The sequence below is a fragment of the Acomys minous genome, assembly GCF_964271855.1.
Source record: "Acomys minous genome assembly, chromosome: 14".
NCBI classification, from domain to species: domain Eukaryota; kingdom Metazoa; phylum Chordata; class Mammalia; order Rodentia; family Muridae; genus Acomys; species Acomys minous.
Genome location: NC_140496.1, coordinates 43,339,753 through 43,360,836, shown reverse-complemented (window position 1 = coordinate 43,360,836; position 21,084 = coordinate 43,339,753). Strand labels below are relative to the sequence as shown.

The window sequence follows — 21,084 nt, the reverse complement described above, 5'->3', positions numbered from 1 at the left end:
CTGCGCAGGCGGAGGGCGGGGCCTCGAGGGCGGGAAAGAGGCGAAGCGCTGCAGGTGTGAGGGCGCCGTGGCGTGACGTCCTATAAAGGCTGTAGCTTCTCACCGCTGCACCCTGCTCTGTCTGACTTTGTGGGTGTGAGTGTCCCTGCTGTTGGTCACTGTGGGGCAGGTCGCCGCCGGGAAGCTGGGTTCACGGTGCAAGGCCTCAGGCCTTCGCATCCCTCAGCGCCTGTTTGCCACGCGGTCCTCGCGACGGCATTTCCCCAAAAGGTCACACAAATGATTTAGGCGATTTATTCCCCATCGATCCAAGCTGACCTCATCCCTACTAAGGACAGCGCGACTTCCATAACTGCTGTGGCCCAGGTTGGTTCTGGCTTGCCGTAGGTCCCACAGCCCGAAGACATGGACCAGAAGTGACTCTTGCCCTGGGATGGCCTTCCTAAAGCATTTCTTGACTTTGATGGGTCTCCAGTGGCCTCTCAAAAGCTCCTAAGTACCCCCACATCCTAGATAATTAAGTTCTGGGCGGGGGGGGGGGGGGGAGGGTGAAACAAAGTTGTCTCCAACCCAGAGACTTAAGCAGGGATCCGGAAGAGGGCAAAAGATAGCGCCTTCACACAGGGAAAGGGTGTGAATTTCCACCTGGCCATGGTCCAAGATGGCTGTATGATCTGGCGTCCCACCCAGTGGCCTGGAGTCCGGCTGACTCCCCTTATCCAGCTGCCAGATGGGCTCAGTGGAGGAGGGAAACTGTAGGGGCATATAGTGCTGGCAACAGCTGGAGAGTTTTGTTTGTTGTTTTCAGATTTCTCAGGAAAAGATAAAATGAATAATAAGAAGAAGCCGCGGAACTCAGGTATTTGGCTTATTCAACATGTTTTTTAAATTTTATTATTAATGAATTAGTTAATTTTGATTTTTTTTTTTCAGGCAGGGTTTTTCTGTGTAGCCCCAGCTGTCCTGGAACTAGCTCTCTATATAGACCAGGCTGGCCTCAAACTCACAGAGATCCACCTGCCTCTGCTTCCTAAGTGCTGGGATTAAAGGCGTGCGGCACCACCGCCCAGCCTCAAATTGGCTTTTTAATATGAACACGGGGCCTCCTACATGATAAAACACTCTACCGTGAAACTACATCTCTGTCCCAAGTTGACCTTTCTGTTTTTGTTTTTGATATGTTGGTTTTGAGATGGAGGGTGGGATTCTTGCCATGTGTTCTAACTAGTTTAATGTCAGTTTGACACAAGCTAGAGTCATTTGAGAAAGGGAACTCTAAATTGAGAAAATGCCTCCAAGAGATTTGCCTATAGGCAAGCCTGTAAAATGTTTTCTTGATTAACGATTGACGTAGGTCCAGTCAATCTGGGTGGGTCCAGTTTACTGGGGATTCTGCCTGGGAGCAAGAAGAGTCCTAAGTTATTGAAGAAAGCAGGCTGAGTTAGCCATGGGGTGAAAGCCAGCAAGCAGCGTCCCTCCGTAGGCAGTGCGTCAGCTCCTGAGACCCCACCCTGACTTCCTTTGATGACTGGCGATGATGTAAGGGAAGTAAACCCTTTCTTCCTTGACTTGCTTTTGGCCATAGCGTTTTATCACAGCAATAGAAATCCTAACTAAGACTTCATGTAGGTCAGGCTGGCTTTGAGATTGTGATCCTCCTGCCTCAGCTTTCCAAGGGCAGGTGTTTTGATGTTGTGTAAATACATAGGACCTTACTATGGGGCTGCAGAGGTGGCTCAGCGAAGTGCTCGCCAGACAAGCATGAGGACCTGCACTCAGACGCCACAACAGTTTTTAATAATTTATTTATTTTTTTATTTATCTGCCTTGGTGTTTGCCTGCTTCACAAACGTATGTCTGCGTGAAGGTGTCAGATCTTGGAGTTACAGACAGTTGTGAGCGGCCATGTAGGTGCTGGGAATTGAACTCAGGTCCTCTGGAGGAGCATTCAGTGCTCCTAACTGCTGAGCCATCTCCCCAGCTCCAACTAGAATCATTTTTAAAAGAAAGATTTCTTTATTATGTGTAGAATGTTCCACCTGCATGTACCCCTGCATACCAGAAGAGGGCACCAGATCTCAGTATGGATGATTCTGAGCCACCATGTGGTTGTTGGGAACTGAGCTTGGGACCTTTGGAAGAGTAGGCAGTGCTCTTAACCTCTGAGCCATCTCTCCAGCCTCAGAACCATTTTTAAAAAGCTAGGCATGGTGGCCCTGACTTGTAATCCCAGTGACTTGGGCCAACTAGTCTAGCCTATTAGGTTAAGTTCCAGGTGAGCGAGGGACCCTCTTAAAACAAGTTGGGGGCTGGGGAGACAGCTCAGTGAGTAAAGTGCTTGCTGCGTGAACAAGGACTTGAGTTTGGATTCCTAACACACAACAGTTGGGTGTAATAGTGTGCATCTGCAACCCTGGGGAGTGCAGACAGCTAGTCTAGACACTGCAGGGAACTTGAGGTGCAGTGAAAGAACTTACCTCAGAAAATAAGATGTGGGGCTGGAGAGGTGGCTCAGAGGTTAGGCGCACTGTTATTCCAGAGAGCCCAAGTTCAATTCCCAGAACCCACAATGGAAGCCCACAACCATTTTGTAACTTCAGTTCCACCCTATCTTCCAGCCTCAAGTGGACATGCATATGGTGCATAAACATACATGCAGAGAAAAGACCCATATAAATAAAATTTTTTAAATGTAGAGGATACAGATAGAGGAAGGAAAATGCCTGATATTGACCTCTGACTCCACACGCTCACTTAAATTCAGGCAAGAGCACTGGCGCGCCCATGCAGGCGCGCGCACACACCAAGGAGGGATGGTCCTAAAGACTGACGGAAGGCTTTGGGTTCTGGCCTGCGCACATGTGCTCCCTTCAACACACTACCTTCTCAGTCTGGCGTTGAACTTCTGGCCTCAGGTGACTCCTTAGCTTTCTAGGAGGCCGAGACCACAATTACCACCACCACACCCAGCTCTCGCTAGTACCTTAAAAGATAATGAATAGGCTAGTAAGAATAATAGAAATTATGGAGCAGGACCTATAATAAAAAATGGACATTTTCTAGTACTTCCCCTAGCCTCTGGTCCCAAGGCTAGAGACCTAGAGGTTTTGTCTCACTTTAGGTTTCAGGGTCGAAGTGTAACTATCGAAGAGATGGTTCCTGCAGAGGGCTGATGCCAGATCATCTGATGTGTGACTATTTCTAACCCAGATCCAAAAGTCTGCTTGGTTGGGCTCTGTTCACTGTGCTTGTGGATAACTCAGTCCATGTCACAGTTCCCAGTTAAATAACTGAGCCATAGTAATGGACCTACCGTGAGTTATTTTATATTTTGCAGTGCTGGGGATGAACTCAGGGCCCACACTCTACCACTATGCTGTACCCCTAGCATAAAAGCCAGATAAAGAGCTGGGTGTGGTACGCCACCACGCCTTTAATCCCAGCACTCGGGAGACAGAGGCAAGCAGATTCCTGTGAGTTCAAGGCCAGCCTGGTCTACAAAGCGAGTCCAGGACAACCAAGGCCACACATAGAAACCCTGTCTCCAAAACAACAACAAAAACAACAACAACAACAAACAAAAAAAGGCAGATAACAATGCCTCTTGGCCCATTTCTGACTGAGCCTGGTATGTCCATGAGTGCCACTGTGGCTAATGCAAACTGACTGACAGTGTATCCAAGGGTAGCCATCTGTTGACTTTGCTCTAGCTAAATAATAACAACAACAAAATCGGCTATCATCTAGGAGGCCTGTCTGTACAGAGTGTGGCTCCTGGTGATGGTGGCCATCAGTCACTACCTGGCTTCACTCTCTGTGCGCCCTCTCACGGGGAAGGAGATGCTCTGGGTTTCTGATGTCCTAAACTATTTATCACACGTGTGTACGTATGTAGGTGAAGTTTGTGCATCCGAAGATTTTTGTTTGGAAATACTGTGCATGGTTTTGAGAGAAAGCTGATTTTTTTTTCCCCCTTAAAACTAAAAACTTGAGTCTACCATTTCTGGGTTGCACTGAAAATACTGCCTAGCCTATGGTTTTCCCACTGAAAGCCCCTCCCCCACCAAGTCCCTGTCTTGTACACCTCACTCCTCTGCTCCTCTCCCTGGATTCTGAGTAAGTTTAGAGAGCCTAGGATCTGTGTCTCCTTTCCCCTTCCCAGGAGAGGCCACTGTTCCCCACACCGGCTGGCTTAGCCAAGTTCCAGTAGGACCCTGATGCCTGAGAGGCGGGGACGTGAGGACTTTGAGAGGATTTGCCACAAATAAATCTCATAACATTTATAATAGAACATACGATTTTAACATTTTAAGCCGAAAATTAAAATAAAACTCAGTTTTTAGGGACCCAGGGATTGCTCAGTTGATAAAGTGCTTGCCTTGAAACCATAAAGGTCCTCACAGCCCATGTAAACGCTGGGCGTGGTCACACGTGCTTGTAGTCCCAGCACTGGGCAGAGGAGCAGACAGGCGGATCCCTGGAGCCTGATGGGCAGCCGCCCTGCCTACTTGACAAGCTTCAGGTGAGTGAGAGACCCTGCCTCTAAAGACAGGCTGACAAAGCCTGTCTTAGTTACTGCTCTATTGCTGTGAGGAGGCACCATGGCCAAAGCAACTTAGAAAGGATTTGATGGGGGCTTGCTTACAGTTTCAGAGGCTGAGGCCATGACCACATGGCGGGGAACACAGCAGCAGGTAGGCACTGTGCTGGAGCAGTAGCTGAGAACTTACCGTCTTATCCACAGGCAGCAGGCCCAGGGGAGGTGGCAAGAGCAGGGGGGGAGAGAGAGAGACTGAGACTAGGTCTGGTGTGACATTTTGAAACCTCCAGTAAGTTCACATCTCCTAATCCTTCTCAAAACTTCTGTCAGCTAAAGACCAAGCATTCAAACACATGAGCCTGTGGCGGGCATTCTCATCTGAAACCCCACAGCAGCTGAGGAAGCCACTGCCCTCCACACAGGTGCACCCTGCCCCCCCCACACATTTTTTTTAACTTAAATTTTTTTTTCATCTTAGGCTGGCAAGATGACGCATTGAGTAAAAGTGCTTGCCTCTAAGCCAGTCTACCTGTGTTTGATCCCAGGAGCCTCAAAGGACAGAACTGACTCCTACACATGTCTCCCTGCTACACAAATAAATAAATGTAATAAAAAAAAATCAAAGCCAAGGGTGGTGACACGCCTTTAATCCTAGCACTCAGGAGGCAGAGGCAGGTGGATCACTGTGAGTTTGAGGCCAGCCTGGTCTACAAAGTGAGTCCAGGACAGCCAAGGCTACACAGAGAGACCCTGTCTTTAAAAAAAGAAAAAGAAAAAGAAAGAAAGAAAACAAACAAAAATTTCTCTGTGTATCCCTGGCTGTCCTGGAACATACTCTGTAGACAAGACTGGCCCAAACTCACCGAGATCCTCCTGTCTCTGCCTCCCAAGTGCTGGGATTAAAGTCATGCACTACCACCACCCAGCATGAAATAAAATGATTCCATTTATTTAAAACTCAAGTTTCTTCGTTTTGAAGTACTGGGTATGAACCTGGCCTGGACATGCTAGTCAAGCAGGCCACTTTCACAATCTTGGTTCTTGTTTGCCCGGGAGGAGCTCCTTAGGGGGTAATCAGCAATGGTTGTAAATATTTTTTTATTTTCATACTGGGGCGGAGGATATGAGGGAAGATGCTTCTGGCACCTAATAGGTGGCAGCCAGAACAGGGGCTTCTAACCTACAGTCCCAGGACAGCCCTCAGAACACAGGGTCTCTATGAGGACAGCTGTGCACACTGCTGCTCACTGCCCTGCCCAGCAGACTGACTTGTTTGCAGTTACTGCAGTTACTGGACTGAATAAGGTGTCATGGCTCAGGAGCAGAATGCTCAAGTGCCTTGAGAGTTGAAAATCCGTTGTGCCAGTTGTGGTGTCTCACACATGTAATGCCAGCACTTGGGAGTTTGAAGCAATCTGAGACTAGCCTGGATCTCTCAGTTGAAAAAACAAACTTTTCATTTTGAAATAATTTGGGGCCTAAATGATAAGTCTCAGAAATGGTTTGCGGAATTCTATCTTTTCTTCCCTAGCTTCCCCTGTCATTAATATCTAGCCGGGCGCGGTGGCACACGCCTATAATCCCAGCACTCGGGAGGCAGAAGCAGGTGGATCTCTGTGAGTTCGCGGCCAGCTTGGCCTACAAAGCGGGTCCAGGACAGCCAAGGCTACACAGAGAAACCCTGTCTCGAAAAACAAAACAAAACAAACAATATATTCCTGAAGAACAGGAAACCATGGGCTGGAGAGATGGCTCAGAGGTTAAGAGCAATGACTGCTCCTCCAGAGGTCCTGAGGTCATTTCCCAGCAATCACATGGTGGCTCACAACCATCTATAGTGTGATCTGATGCCCTCTTCTGGTGTGCAGGTGTACATGCAGCTAGAGCACTCATACATACACATCAATAAATATTAAAAATAAACCAGGCCGAGCATGGTGGCACATGCCTTTAATCCCAGCACTCAGGAGGCAGAAGCAGGAGGATTGCTGTGAGTTCAAGGCCAGCCTGGTCTGCGAAGTGAATCTAGGACAGTCAAGGCTATACAGAGAAACCCCATCTCAAAAAACCAAAATAAATAAATAAATAAATAAAAAACCAAGAGTATGGTGGTGCACACCTTTAATCTCAGCACTCAGGAGGCAGAGGTAGGCAGATCACTGTGAGTTCAAGGCCAGCCTGGTCAACAAAGCAAGTTCAGGACAGCCAGGGTTACATAGAGAAACCGTATCTGGAAATGTGCCCCCCCCCCCCCAAAAAAGAAAAGGACAGGAAACCAACCTCATGTTAGTACTTTTTTAAAAAACATTTTATTACTCCTTTCCTACTCTTCTGTGTACAGCTGGACTCATTCAGGACTCCCACTCCCTACCAGAATCCGCAGTGTCCGAGTGCCTCATACAGAGCACCGCAGTGTCCGAGTGCCTCATACAGCACCGCAGTGTTCGCACAGCGTCTACATGGACCCAATCCCTGACGACTAAGAATGCGGAGCAGGGTGTAAATGATGTGTAAATCATTACACTGTACTGCTGGGGAGGCAGCTAGGAAATGTCTCCACTCTGTTAGTGTAGATACAGTTTTTCTCCATGATTGGTTAAACCTGTAAATGAGGAACCTATAGCTACAGGAAACTGTCTGCACACTCAAATACTGAGGTCCCGAGCTTGCAGCGCCCGCCCCCCCCCCCCCCCGTGGTGTGTGTGTGTGTGTGTGTGTGTGTGTGTGTGTGTGTGTGTGTGTGTGAGATACATGGCTGTCTTAGTGGGTATGTGCAGGTGTGTATGCATGTTGAGGTCATATGTCAGCATCAGGTGTCTTCCTCGATAACTCTCCGCTTTATTTTTGAGACAGGGTCTCTCTCTGAACCTGAAGCTCATCAGTTCAGCAAGACTGTTTCCATGCCCCACCCTGCCTCTGAGCACTGGGCTTATGGGCAGATACGTGATTGGCTGGCTTTTACAAGGGTACTGGGAATCCAAACTCAAGTCCTTATGTTTGCATGACGGGCCCTTTCCTGACAGCCATTGTGCTAGCCCCTGTGTTGTTACTGAGTACAACCACCACACATCACACATACTGACTTATCAATTCTGGGTTTGTTTGGCTTGTTTTGGTTTTAGATACAGGGTTTCTCTGTGGAGTTCTGGCTGGCCTGGAACTTAACTCTGTAGACCAGGCTGGCCTCAAACTCACAGGTGTGCGCCACCATGCCTGGCCCATAGTGGCTTTAAAATACCCAGTGTTATTTGAGGTATTGCAGCTTCCCTGTTACTAAGGTATCTGTCTTTCCTTGGGTAGAGGTGAACCATGTATTTGCTCATTTCTTTCTGAGACAAGGTATTACTGTGTAGCTTGTTAGTATGTAGCCTAGGCTGACTTAAAGGTGTCATCACACCTGGCCAGGAGGGAGGAATTTAAAGAATGGTACACATTTTTCCCTCATAATGAGACAAAAATAATCAACAGCTTGTACCTGTTTTGTGCAAGTGTCTAGGCCACTTAAGAGGCACAGGGATTTCTCTGGCCTTTGAGGAGAAAACTGAGGATAATTGGGTCCACCCATGGCAGGTCACTTGTCTTGGCCTTGGACTGCACAGCCCTATGGACCTTTTTCTGTGTGTCTATAGATGGGGTAGAAAACTAGGAAGAAGGCCCTCGCAGGTGATGAAAACAGACCCTTTACTTCCTGCATTTTCAGTTTTTGGTGTGAAACATGAGGTTCTGCCTTATTTGATTTGAATTAGTCCTGTGGGGATTAATCATAGGAAGTACTGTTCATGGCTGTTGATATTTTTGCCTTTTATTTTGGTACAAATGTCCATTGAGTCAGCCAAGCAAGCTGGTGTTTAGGATCAGTCTCAGGCAACCAACCAAACAAAGAAATTTATTTTTGCCTTTTGTGGCAGAATGAGAGGTGGAAACCTAAGACACATCCTCAGGAACTTCCTGGGCTCACAGTGCTGGCTGGAGCAGGCACCCGTGGGATGACAGCCTGGACAGCTGCAGGGCCTTAGGGAGGACAGTGTGTGCCATGGAGGCTGCTCAGCAAATGCACAGCAACAGAACAACAGAAAAAGAAAGTACTGGAGGGCTGGGGCATGGCTTAGTACTGGAATACTTGCCTGATATGACCAAGGTCTTCAGTTCTATTGTAGCCCTGTTGTATGTTTATGTGTTCATGTCTGTGCATGTAGGTACAGTGCATGTGCATTTGTGTCGGCCTATGTCTGGTAGAGGTCAGGTGTCTTCCTCAGTCACTCCCCCCTTTGTTGAGTCAGGGTCTCTCACAGGCCTGTAGCTCACCAATTGGTTCCCATGCTGTGCTTCAAGCACTTTGCAGCTAAAGTCATCTCCCCAGCTCCCTGGATTTTAATTTTTATTTATTTATTTATTTAGGTTTTTCGAGACAGGGTTTCTCTGTGTAGCCTTGACTGTCCTGGACTCGCAGTGTAGACCAGGCTGGCCTCAAACTCACAGCAATCCACCTGCCTCTGCCTCCCGAGTGCTGGAATTAAAGGCTTATTATTTATTTTTAACCTGAGCTGAGCCTAGAAGGAGTTTGACTGAACTCCAAAAAAGGCAGTATTCAGGTTTGGCTTTTCTATTTTTTTCTACTTATCTGGGAAGAAGCCCATTATACAGCAGGTGCTCTATAAATGTACAGAGGAGTCGTGAATGTGTGGGCTCTAGAGATGGACCAGATCTTGCTCTTGGTTGCTGGGCCACAACTGGCTCCTTTGGTGAAGCATATGTGAGGTGGCACACTTGTAATCCCAGTACTGGGGAGGCAGGGACAGAATGTTCCCTGGGGCTTGCTGCCACCCAGCCAGCCTAGCCTGCTTGATGAGTTCCAGGTCCCTGTGAGAATGCCTGTCACAAACAATAAGCTGAGTGATTCCTCAGAAATTACACTACATGTTCACTCCTGACCTCCACACGCATGCACATGCACAAACAGGTACACTTGCATGTACACATACAAAGTCCTGGAATCAGCTTCCGAAATGTAGGTCACCTGTCATTCCTGCACTTTGGAAGCTGAGGCAGCAGGATGGAGAGTTCATAGACAGCATGGGCTACACAGTAAGATGCCACGTCACCATTAAAGAAAAAATCTAAATGTATGGCTTTTATTATTAATAATAACATATGATAATAAAATGTAAAATACCAGGCAGCAGATACTAGGTTATATAAGGTTTATTAAATGAGCATGGGGAGAGAAGGAAAGGGGGGAGGGGTGCCCCAGAGAGAGACAGAGACAGAGGAAGAGACAAAGAGGTAGCGGGAAAGGGAGTAAGGAGGTAAGAGAGGGTAAGAGAGAGAGGTGGGTCTGTCCTTTTATATACTGGGCAAGGCCACGCCCCTGTGGCGCGTAGGCAATGACATCACAGGTAGGCCGACTTAAGCAGAATACTAACATTGGCCACAAAGGGAATGGGTCCCCCATCTTGAATGGGGCTCCCTCCCATCTCCCCCTCACCCAGTAAGCGTCAGAACTAGCCTTCTGCCCTCATCACAGACCCACTCACCTACAGACCAGCTGTGGTCCTGCTGTGCTAAGCTGACAACTCTACTGAACCTGATCTGCATCCCTGCCCCTCACTTCCCTCTCTAAACCAGGGACTGGCCTCCATCCCCCAAAGCCTTCTAAGAACCCACGGCTGACAGACTCCCAAGGAAGCCCCCAGAGCTCCATGCTGGTTCACTCACAACACTCCAGAGAGCCAGCCGACAGCTCAGAACCTGCTGCCTCTGCAGAGCCAGCTGGGGAGGGACCACTGCCCGACGCTTCCAGGTAGGTGGCTCAGACTTTGCGGCAGCCTTCTCCCGCTTCAGTCCCTCACAGCAAGCCCATGGGAGAGGCAGACTGGAGTGGGCCAGGATGGCCTGCCGGCACTGCAACCCTTTCTGAGCCTCTGGCTCAAGCCTTGCTTCTCAGAGCTTTCTTCCTGAGAGAAAGGTCACAGGTGACACAGATTCAGTCTCAACCCCATCACACTATAGAACAGAGCTGGGAGAAGCTCAGGTGGTACGGAACTTCTGTGACAACCTGGCTTTCATCTCTAGAACCCATGTGGAAAAGTCTCATCATGGTGCTGAGTCCTGTAACCAGTGCTGGGGAGACTCGGTGTCCTGAGGATGACAGCTGACATTTCCCTTTGGACTCCACATGCATGCATGTACATGCACACATGCATGCATGCACATGCACACATGTTTATGAAAAACAGTTCAGTCAGGGTAACATACGCCTTTAGCCCCAGCATGTGGAAGCTGAGGCAGGTAGACTTCTGTGAGCTTGAGGCCAGCTTGGTTACATGGCGAGATCCTATCTCCAAAAGGAAGGAAAGAACGTGGAATTAGGAGGAGCAAGTGACTGGTGACTGAAGTCTTTGGGGAAGACACTGGCCTAGGTGACTACACTTGATGAATTTAAAATGTTGAGGCATGTGTTCAGCCCGCCACAGCTGTTCTGTATGTGGGTCTGTCTGACTTCAGTCACAGCAGTCTTGTTCACAGTGGCACCATGAAGCCACAAATGTTCACGCTGCAGACTTGTGTCAGGCCTGTGGGGGAGGAAAATGGAATTGATGTATCTTTTAAACTCTAAAAAGGACTTTCAGGGCCTCCCTGGAGGATTCAGAATGACTTTTTCTTTTTTTAAAGGTTGTATTTATTTTATGTGTTAAGTGCTCTGTCTGCATGTGTAACTGCAGGCCAGAAGAGGGCGCCAGATCACATTATAGATGGCTGTGAGCCACCATGTGGTTGCGGGGAATTGAACTCATGACTTATGAAAGAACAGACAGTGCTCTTAACCTCTGAGCCGTCTCTCCAGCCCAGAATGACTTTTCATTTAGGTTCTCATTTACTTTTGTACATTGAGTATGTGTGTGTGGAGGGGTGGGTGCTGCGGGTGGTGTGCTATATATTTCTGTGTGTGTGTGTGTGTGTGTGTGTGTGTGTGTGTGTGTGTGTGTGTGTGTGTTGGGGATAGAACCCATAACCTCACATACTAGGCTCCACTGCGAGAGCTGGACCTTCCTTTGTGTCTTGGTATGTAAATGACATCGGGAAGGACTTGGGGTCCTTGTCTGTTTTGCTTCTCTCCACTCAGCTGCCCTGTGGAGGATGCAGGAGCTGCCTCTGATCTCTCAGGGTCCCCAGAAGAGCTGAGCCCCCTGCCTCCTTCCCAGGTGAGCCTCCTGTTGTAAGTTCTACATGCCCACAGGGCTGCAGGGACAGAAGACAACTGCTGTGTGTGAGAGCACAAGAACAGAAATCAAGGCCAGATGTGGTGGTATACACCTTTAATCTCACAATTTGACAACCAAAAACAGGTGAATTTGAGTTCAAGGCCTGCCTGGACTAGCCTGGGCTATAAAGTAAGACTTCGTCTTGAGAAACAGGCCCAGTGTATGTCTTTAATCACAGCACTTAGGAGGCAGAGGCAGGGAGATCTCTGTGAGTTTGAGGCCAGCCTGGTCTACTGAGCTAGTTTTAGGACAGCCAGGGCTACACAGAAAAACCCTGTTTCAAAAAACCAAAAAATAAAAATAGAGGAAACAAGGTAAGGGGGTGAAAGGTTAGGGATGTTGGGTAAGAGAGGCATGGCTGGAGTGTAGCTCAGTTGGAATGCTTGCCCTAGCATGCATGAGGCCCTGGGTTTTACCCCCAAGGCTATATAACCAGGCATGACACGACAGACCTATAATTCTAGTACTCCAGAGAAGAGGACAGGAGGACCAGGAATTGAAGGAAGTCAAAGTCAAAGTCAGCTATATATCAAGATCTAGGCAAATCTCATCTCAAAAAATCAAAAATCCAGAAAACAAACAAACAAACAAAACAAATAAAAACCACCTTAAAGTAAGGAAGAGTTTGGCATAGTGACACACACCTTTGGTCCCAGCACTCAGGAGACAAGAGCCAGGCCTGGTCTACTTAGTGAATTCCAAGACAGCCAGGGCTACACAGAGAGACCTTATCTCAAGAAAAAGAAAAAAAGAAAAGGTTGCACAGTAAGGGCTCGTCTGCACCTGAGCACAGTGCTCTAGCAAGCATGAAGCTCAGTCCCAGCACTGCACAAAGAGAAGGGAAAGGAAGGGATGTGCTAGGGCTGCTCTTCTGAGACCCTGCTTTGTTCTGGTGCTGCTCTTACAGAACTCGGTCGGGAGGTTTGTCCCTCAGTTTTCCAAACCAAAGAGGACAAGAGTAAGAAAAGCCACGGCATGGGAAGAAGACCCAGAGAGCTGCGGTGCAAGCCAGGTAAGCGCCTGCCTTAGTCGGCGGCTCCTGCTGCTTAGCCGTGCTCTTCCTTGACTTCTGCAGCTCTGTGCCCCCTAAGCACTGCATGCTAAGCATTGTCTCTGAGACCACAGCGTGTACCATGATACAGAAATCATCAAATTCAGAAAGGTAGTGTGCTTTTCCTGAACCTCCTCTGTTTCTTTGGGCTTCTTTAGCAGCCTTTTTTAAAATGTAGGGGCTGGAGAGATGGCTCAGCAGTTAAAAGCTCTGCCTGCTCTACAGAGAATCTAGGTTCAATTCCCAGCACCAACATGGCAGCTCATAATGATCTGTAACTCTGGTTCCAAAGGATAAGATGCTCTCCTCTGGTCTTCAAGGGCACATGCAGTGGTACAGGCAAAAATGCCCGTTATCATGCACATACATATCAAGTCAGAATGTGTGTGTGTGCATGTGAGTGCCAATGCCATCAGAGGCCGAAAAGGGCACCAGTGTCTCTAGAGCTGGAGTTGTAGTAGTTGTAAGCACCCAAAAGTGTGCCAGGAATCAAATTTGGTCCTCGGCAAGAATAGTATACTCTGGTAACTGCTGGGCCGTGTCTCCAGCCCTCGAGGGCTCTTGCCATCATGAACCCTGGGGTTGACAATGCCACTTAGGACACATGCCCTGATCCTTCTACCTCTCCCTGAAGTGCTGGCAGGTGGGTCTTCACAAACTCATGTCCAGGTCAGGATGGCATGCTTGAGCAACACAGGTGTCCGCACTGGAAGATGTGAGTAATAGGAAATGCTCTGTACCGTTTGTTACAATATGACTACAGTGACCTACCTCACAATTTTTTACACTATGACTACAGTGAGCTCACAATAGAAGACCTATTTTCACCATTATCATTGGGTTTTTGAGACAAAATCTCACTTTGTGGTCTAGACCAGACTCAAAGTCTGATTCCCTCCTCAATTTCTAAATGTGATACACATGTGTCACCAATTCTAGCTCTACCCCTGCTGTTTTTGTAATGATGTATTTTTCATTACCTAGATGCATGTATGTGGGTGTGTGTACATGTGCCACAGTGTGGGTGTGGGAGAAAGCAACTCTGTAGTCTGTTCTCTTCACCTTGTGGATTCCAGGATCAAACTCAGGTCATCAGGCTTGATGGAAAGTGCCACCGCTACCCACTGAGCCATCTCACTGGCTCTGGTATATCTTATTTAACAGGTAAAGAATCTTGTCACAAGATCTGACAACCTGAGGACCCTCATTGTGGAAGAGAGACTCCCACAAGTTGTCCTATGGCCTCCATATGTATATCATGGCAAGTGTGTGTACACACACACACACACACACACACACACACACACACACACACACACACACAAAATCTGATGAGTCCTAACATTGGACCAACTGGTAGCAGAGCCTTTTTTTTTTTTCTTCCATTTTTCAAGACAGGATTTCTCTGTGTAGCTTTGGCTATCCTAGACTTCCTTTATAGATCAGGCCGGTCTCAAACTCACAGCAGTCTGCCTGCCTTTGCCTCCTGAGTGCTGGGATTAATGGCATGTGCCACCGCCTGGCTTTGGTAGCAGAGCCTTTAAACCCTTCACTGATGTGGAGATAGGACTCAGGGCCTTGTGCAGCTAGCAAGCGCTCTCTTATGGAGCCACCCTACAGCCTACCACCTGGGTTTTTATGTTTTGACCTCCTGAGTACTTGGTGCTGGCTGGAAAGGAACCATAAAAAGAGGGGCTTTTGTGCTTCTTGTCGTCCTCCTGCCTCAGCACAAAGCTCTGCCTGGAGCAGCCCCTGGTATCTAGTGATGGGTGTAACCATCTGGTCTTGAAGACAGGGTCCTCAACTAGAGGACTTAGAACTAGGAAAGTTCCTCAGAGTGCTTCATTATCTAAGGCCAGGGTTGAATCTTCTATTTCCACAGGGAACAGAGCCAGAGCTGGGTGCCCTCCAGGCAGGCAGCCAGCCACAGGAAAAGACCCCAGGGTTCCCTCTCCAAGACGCCAAAACACCAGAAGACCAGACATGGGCAGATGCTACTTGCTCAAAGGCGAGGACTATCTCACCAGACATCGGAAGCCTGGAGAACAATAGTTTTGAGATGCAGAGGACCACAGTTCAAGACAATAGTAGCCAGGAAAGGCACCTATCAGATGCTGATGCTGAAGGGAGGGAGGCAGATAGAAGAGTCCCACAGGAAGGAGGTGCCCAAGGAGAGGGAGCAGGGGACCAGCAGTCTGAGGAGCCCCAGGAAGGAGAGGACATCCTCTACACTGCAGCATCAGTCTCTGCTTCAGACCCTACCATACCATGCCTAAAGACCTGGTCTGTGACCCAAGACCTCCCTGTCCCCACACACGTTCTCAGCAGCCCAGCAGATGCCTCTCTTATGGACAGTGTCACCACAGATGAGAGCTTAGATCCCTCTGTGCTGCAACGGAGGGCTCCAGAGGTGGCTGGGCTGCTCGGCTCTCCGGATGGGCAGACCCCTGGTGGAGGCAGCTGTGGGACTCTGCTGGGCTACACGCCTCTTGCTGAGGAGACCACAGCAGGCAGAGAGGAAGCCAGCTGGGAGGAGAGGTCCCCTGGAAACATCCTAGGGAGCTTCACTGAGGCTGCAGTTCTTGAGAAACAAGAGCTCCTGGTGGAAACTGGAGAGTCAGGCCATATAGCCCAGGAAATGGGTCCAGGGATCAAGGCCAAGGACCCTGGCTCTGATGGACTGTTGCCAGGAGTGACAGAAATGCTGCCTTTACAGGCACAGCCCACAAGCCAAAAGGAAGTGGAGTTAAGTAGCCTCGACTGCCCTCAAGACTGTGAGGGGCTCAGTCTGTCCCCTCATACCTCCTCTCAGCTAGAGCATACTTGTTCAGCTAGCGACCTTCCCCAGGAGACCAAAGCCTGTCACAGCAGCCCAGACATTCCCTCAGACCTGGCAGGGCAGCAGCAGACAGATCCCAGTTCCAGAGACCAGGCTGCATGGCAGGATTCCTCAACAATGGAACTAGACTTCCTGCCTGACAGCCAGATACAGGGTGCCCTGGATGCCCCCAATGTGGAGGCCCGACCTGACCAGGTAAGAGCTTTCCTGTACTCAGCAGACTCCCACCTCCTCCTAGGTGACAAGATGGGGCTAATGTACCTGACACCTCATTTACACCACACCGGTGTCTGGGAGTGGGGGCTCACAGCAGCTTTGGGTAAGGTGGTTTTCTGCAAAGGTAGACCTATTGGCTATCTGTGTGGGCCTGGCCTGTATGGCTGCTAAGGAGCCCTAGGTAGAGACAGACAGGGCCTTTGTCAGTCTGGGACCTCCCTCCCATAACTAGAGCCCGCAGGTGTGCCACCCATGCCCAGCATCTGCCCCTGGCTCTCAGGGGGGGTGGAAGACCATTACCAGCCACACAGCTCAGGAAGCCAGTGTCCTCACAGCAGAGAACTGAAAAGAGTCCGCGCACCTCTGAGCCTCACTGCACATCTTCATTGATCTTCCTATACTTGCACGTGTAACTGTGCCTTGTGTTGTAGTTCACACCACACTAAGGGTCTTGTCTATCCACAGCTGCTCCGATGTAACCTTCCGTGCCTCTGAGCAGAGGTCAGCCATTCGAGGCTACCTGTCAACCCCACCCCTGGGAAAAAGCACTTGGTCTAACATAGGGATAATACTGCCACATGCCGAGACCAGGTAGCTCTCTCCCACACCGAGTGTGGTACAGGGGCTGAAGGAGGCCAGGCAGCTGCTGGAGAGGAGCCGCCTGTGGTGCACCCATGTCTCCTGGAGTCTAAAGCTGCTCTGCCTTGGAACATCAGGCTGGGTGGCCTCCAGAAAGCTATGGGAGTGTCCTCCCAAAGAGCCAGGGTGTCACACTGACCCACAATCTTCTGTTGAGACACTTAAGACTGTCCATTTTGCCACTTTGAGGGAAGCTTTTCATTAGACAACCTCTCAATGCAAACAAAGTTTTACCTCGCGCTCCATCAGAGAAACAGGCAGCCATGCTTCAAGGAGGGAGCCTGCTCTTCCATCCTTCTTGGGGATCTTGTTGGGCTGTAGGCGTATCCCAGTGTGGCTTGTCTTAGCACAGGGAGAGCTCTGGGGTCCATCCCACTTCTGTAAATAAAACCTATCAGGACTACAGGAACCTGACACAGCCTATGCCAAAGTCAACAGGCAGCACCGGCCTGGGAACAGTTAGCTTTGACACTGGGCATTCCTAGAAGGCAGAGGCTAGCTCTCCCAACATAGGGACACTTGGGAACAGAACAGGGACGGTCTCCTGCTGACCTTACACACAGCCACAGAGCCATCCCAGAGGAAGGAGTGCCTGTAGGTCACCCTACAGTGACAGAGTCTTTGCCCTCTGTACAGTGCTCTCCTCTCAAGAATGTGGTTTTCCCTCAGCTCTGGGCGTTGCTTCAGTGTGTTGGTCTGAACCTGGTGGAGCTGGCATGGCTGAGTGACAGGAATGGAGCCCTGGGCTCTATCCCTCGTACTTGAGGGAAAACCAGATTTTTTTGGTCCCTCCTAGGGTTTGGGCACCAGCTGGTCGTATCTGGCTGGGGATTCTGGGCTTTCCAGGGCCCCTTCTGTCAAAGGCAACATCCCACAGGCCTGGTGGGATGTGCTCCTTTTAGGGGAGATCGCAGTGTAGTAAGGTGGGCAAAGTGAACATCAGAGTTCATTTCATTCTAGATGGGTCTCGTTGCCAGGCGTGGTGGCACACACCTTTAATCCCACCACTCGGGAGGCAGAGGCAGGCAGATCTCTGTGAGTTTGAGGCCAGCCTGGTCTACAATGCGAGTTCAGGACAGCCAGGGTAACAGAGAAACCCTGTCTCAAAAAACAAAACAAAAAAGAACTTAGACGGGACTTGCAGGGTCGCCCTGGCTGGGCTCACATGATCCTCCCAGGTGTGTACAGCCCAGCCACTGTCTGCTCATGAGCCATGCCAGCCTAGACACAGATTCTTTCCCGTATGGGACACTTACGCCTGAGGCAGGTAACACCACCTCCTTTCAATGGCTGCCACTTGGGTCCTGAGACAGTGTCTCATTTGCAGGCCACACTGACCTCAACCCTTCCCCCACCCCATGCTTTCCTGTCTCAGTCTCCCAATTGCCAGTGTTACATGTGCCCTGGCTCCAGGGTGTCTGTCTGTTTCTTTTCTTTTCCTTTTTAAAGAGGCAGGATCTCAGACTCACACTGACACTCACACAGGGTAGCCTGAAAACCAAGAGGCTAGCCCCAGACTCATAAGCACTAATCCTGCCCCAGCCCCTCAAGTTGCTAGGATTATAGGTGTGTACCATTTTGCCTGGATGTGTTTTTTTGTTTTTTCAAGATCATCTATGTCCTTACTCCTGGCTGTCTTGGAACTCTGTGTGTAGACCAGGCTGGCCTTGAACTCACAGATCTGCTTGCCTCCGCCCCGAAAGTGGTGGGATTAAAGGCGTGCCCCATTGCACCCAGGATCTTTAAGATACTTTGGGACACTTCCACTGTGATCGGGATAGAGCTCGTCAGTGTGTCCCACAATGCACAGCAGCCTGTTGTGAGGACACTAAAGGGGACAGCATAACAGTTGTGTCTGGAGCCCCTTGCTGGCATCCTGCTGCTTCTGTGGGAACTCAGCTAAAGTGAAATCTTAGGTGCTGTGGCTGCTTCCCTGCTGGTGACTCACACGCTGTCCCCTACTCCTTCCAGGATTTTGCTGCAGGGGATGTGCCAGGCCTTGGCTGCCCTGCCCCTAACCCAGATGCTGTCGGAGGATCCCCAAAGGCGGTGGCCAAACCTCAGCCCAGGTAGGCTTCCCAGTCAGTCTCCAACTCCGAATGGGAGCCCATGTTCCACACCCAAAGGGCCTGCCTTAGGAGCTGGGTCCCTTGGGGCAGTTGCTCCAGCATGTTCAACTGTTGGAGCCCGCTTGTATATGGGTGTCCTAAGAGGAGGACTCGCCTAGGTGTTCCTGAGTCCTATGAACTGGTGTCTAAGCAAGGCTAGGAACTGTGGGTAGAAACAGTCTTGAGGCTGCCCTCAACTCTGGCTCTGGGCAATACTCTGGTTACTAGCCCATCCTTTCCCCTTCCTACCCTGTCTGGCCTGGGGATGCCTTCCCTCCGCGAGCCTGTGTCTGCAGACTTATCAATGATTTACTGCCAAGTTTGTTTCCATCAGGCAATCATCAAACAGGGCTAGGTTGCCAACCTGACCTCCTTTGTCCCTTTTCCACCCCCAGCCTCCCTTCTGCCACCTGTCAGCACACTTCCTCCTTCAGCGTACCACAAATAGGATAGCCCTGTTACCCACTGTTACTGAGATAGATCACCAGTGAGGTGAACAGGAGCCCCCATATTGAGTCCTAGAATCCAGTTGATGGTCTGAGTGGCAGGCGCTCAGAGCAAGCTAGCTGTTAACCTGAGCTGACAGAGCCCTTACTGTGCACATACGTAGAGGCTGCATTTCCAAAAGAGATATGCATGTCGTCGTCAGACTATCTTGTGTGCTGGTGATCATGGGGAACAAATCAGTGTTGAGAGAGGGCAGTCCAAGGAGTTAGTCTAACCATCAAGACAAACTAGGGAAGAATAATATTCCAGAGTCCTTAGAGGCCCTGGAAAAATGGTCAGGAAGGAATTCGGTGCGCTTTGAGCAGACAGTGGAGGGGCCAGGGTGCTTTTTAGGTGGTGCCTGTTAGTGGGAAGGGTCAAGGAATGGCAGGGGCCCAGGCATGGCAGTACATGGTGGCAGGGGCTAGAGCCCAGGATGTTGGGTAGGGGTAGGAAAACGGGCAAGACATTACAGAGAAGCCCTTCTCACCCAATGACTCACTGATCATTTTGAGTCCTCAGGCCAGTCCTTCCTTTCTCCCCTTCCTGACAGACCTGCTATAGGGACCTGGGCCCAGGAGGCCTGCAGGATGCAAGATGCCACAGAAACAGTGCGAGGCCTCGTGGTGGAGCTTTCCAGTCTCAAGTAAGGGCAACTCAAGTCACTAGAGGGATAAGGAACAGAGTAGACACTGAGGTGGGACTACAGGTGGTGAGGGAATCAGGTGGCCCCAGCCCTGGCTGTCTCTGCCTCAGCATTGTGCAGTGGAATCCAGATTGTTGGCTCTAACCTGCATGTCCCAGGCTGTTATGTTCATAAAGCAGGTTGTGCTTGCACCGGCCATCTGTGCACCTGTGAGGAGCCACTGGCAGGTGTGGCTGAGGCAGGGACCTGCGCAATGGGGAGGCCACAGCTCGTTCTGCCGTGTTTCTGCTTCTTCTACAGCCGGCTGATTATGAGCACCCACCGGGACCTGGAGGCCTTCAAGCGCAGGAAGACCAAACCTCTGCCTTACCTGACAAAGGGGTTGGGGAGCCTTGCTAGAGGGGATCAGGGCTGGAGGGACCTGTAGCCTATGGGGGTCAGCTTACCATGGGCTCTGTATGCAGCAGGCTGAGGGTAACCTCTTGGCCAGGGTCAGTATCACTCCAATGGGAGAGGGTGCCTGAGCTTAAGTCATTTGACAAGAGCATGGCCCCACCCGGTTGCTCATCCCGGTTTGCGAGACCAGGCTCAGGAGCTGAGAGCTGCAGTGGTCCTTGTTTATGGAGAGGCTGGTGTCCTTTCCTCTTGTGCCTGTCTTTCCCCCGTGCTTTCCATGTGACTTTTGGGAAGGCAGAAATAAACGATGCGGTAGGAGCCCATGATGTAGCTGTGGTGAAGAGGATCCTGGCCCCTATTCTAACCTCAGCTTTCCTGCCACTGCCTTCTCCACCCTCTGAAGGCTGGGTGGAGGCCGCCCAAGACACACGTCAGGGGCTCTCTAGGAGAAGGGCTATGTGTGCATGGGCAACACATCCACACACAGGTTGGAGGGCACCGAGCCTCCCTGAGGTATTACATACAGCCAAGGTCCCCATCTACTGAGCTCTGATCACCATCTCACCCCACATGCCTCTGGACCTGACGGTAGGGGCTGTGCCAGGGGCAGCCATCCTATTTACAGAAATCTGTGCCTGGGACGGCTTAGGTCTCAACTCTCACACCCTCCTTATAGGGGAAAGTCCATGTAGGAGGCTGAGGCGCAGCCGCCCCGTGTCTCATCCAGCCCCTCTCCTCTCCTTGCTCCTGGGCTCACTCTGGTTGGTGCTGTCTTACACAAGGAGCTGCTGCTCCTGAGCCACTCACAGACCCTGGACTACTAAGGACTCCCCTCCTGTCACCTTCCTCCTTTCTGGCTCCCAACTCACCCCAGGCCAGGAGCAAGGGGTTCCCTGGAAAT

At 50.2% G+C, this 21,084-nt stretch overlaps 1 protein-coding gene across 2 annotated transcripts; it reads left to right on the top strand.

The window, feature by feature from the left end:
- Positions 1-13: 13 nt before the first annotated feature.
- Positions 14-20,502, top strand: BRME1 (break repair meiotic recombinase recruitment factor 1). Of its 2 annotated transcripts, XM_084756328.1 has the most exons (10): positions 14-135; positions 307-366; positions 809-859; positions 10,166-10,340; positions 11,664-11,742; positions 12,710-12,814; positions 14,736-15,887; positions 18,519-18,616; positions 19,695-19,787; positions 20,088-20,502. In XM_084756328.1, exons 3-10 carry the CDS (start codon positions 829-831, stop codon positions 20,212-20,214), a joined length of 1,860 nt encoding a protein of 619 aa, XP_084612454.1. In that variant the 5' UTR covers positions 14-135; positions 307-366; positions 809-828; the 3' UTR covers positions 20,215-20,502. The 2 variants fall into 2 exon arrangements, with proteins under 2 accessions (XP_084612454.1, XP_084612455.1); XM_084756329.1 differs by lacking the exon at positions 19,695-19,787 and having other exon boundaries at positions 14-366.
- The last annotated feature ends 582 nt before the right edge of the window (positions 20,503-21,084 follow it).

What these genes read in the sequence shown, in the direction of transcription:
- BRME1 (XM_084756328.1), top strand. Translation starts at nt 829, where the DNA reads ATGAATAATAAGAAGAAGCCGCGGAACTCAG. An exon ending in GCCCCCTGCCTCCTTCCCAG is followed by an intron (nt 11,743 to 12,709) that starts GTGAGCCTCCTG and finishes CTGCTCTTACAG; the next exon opens with AACTCGGTCGGGAGGTTTGT. An exon ending in GTGGCCAAACCTCAGCCCAG is followed by an intron (nt 18,617 to 19,694) that starts GTAGGCTTCCCA and finishes CCTTCCTGACAG; the next exon opens with ACCTGCTATAGGGACCTGGG.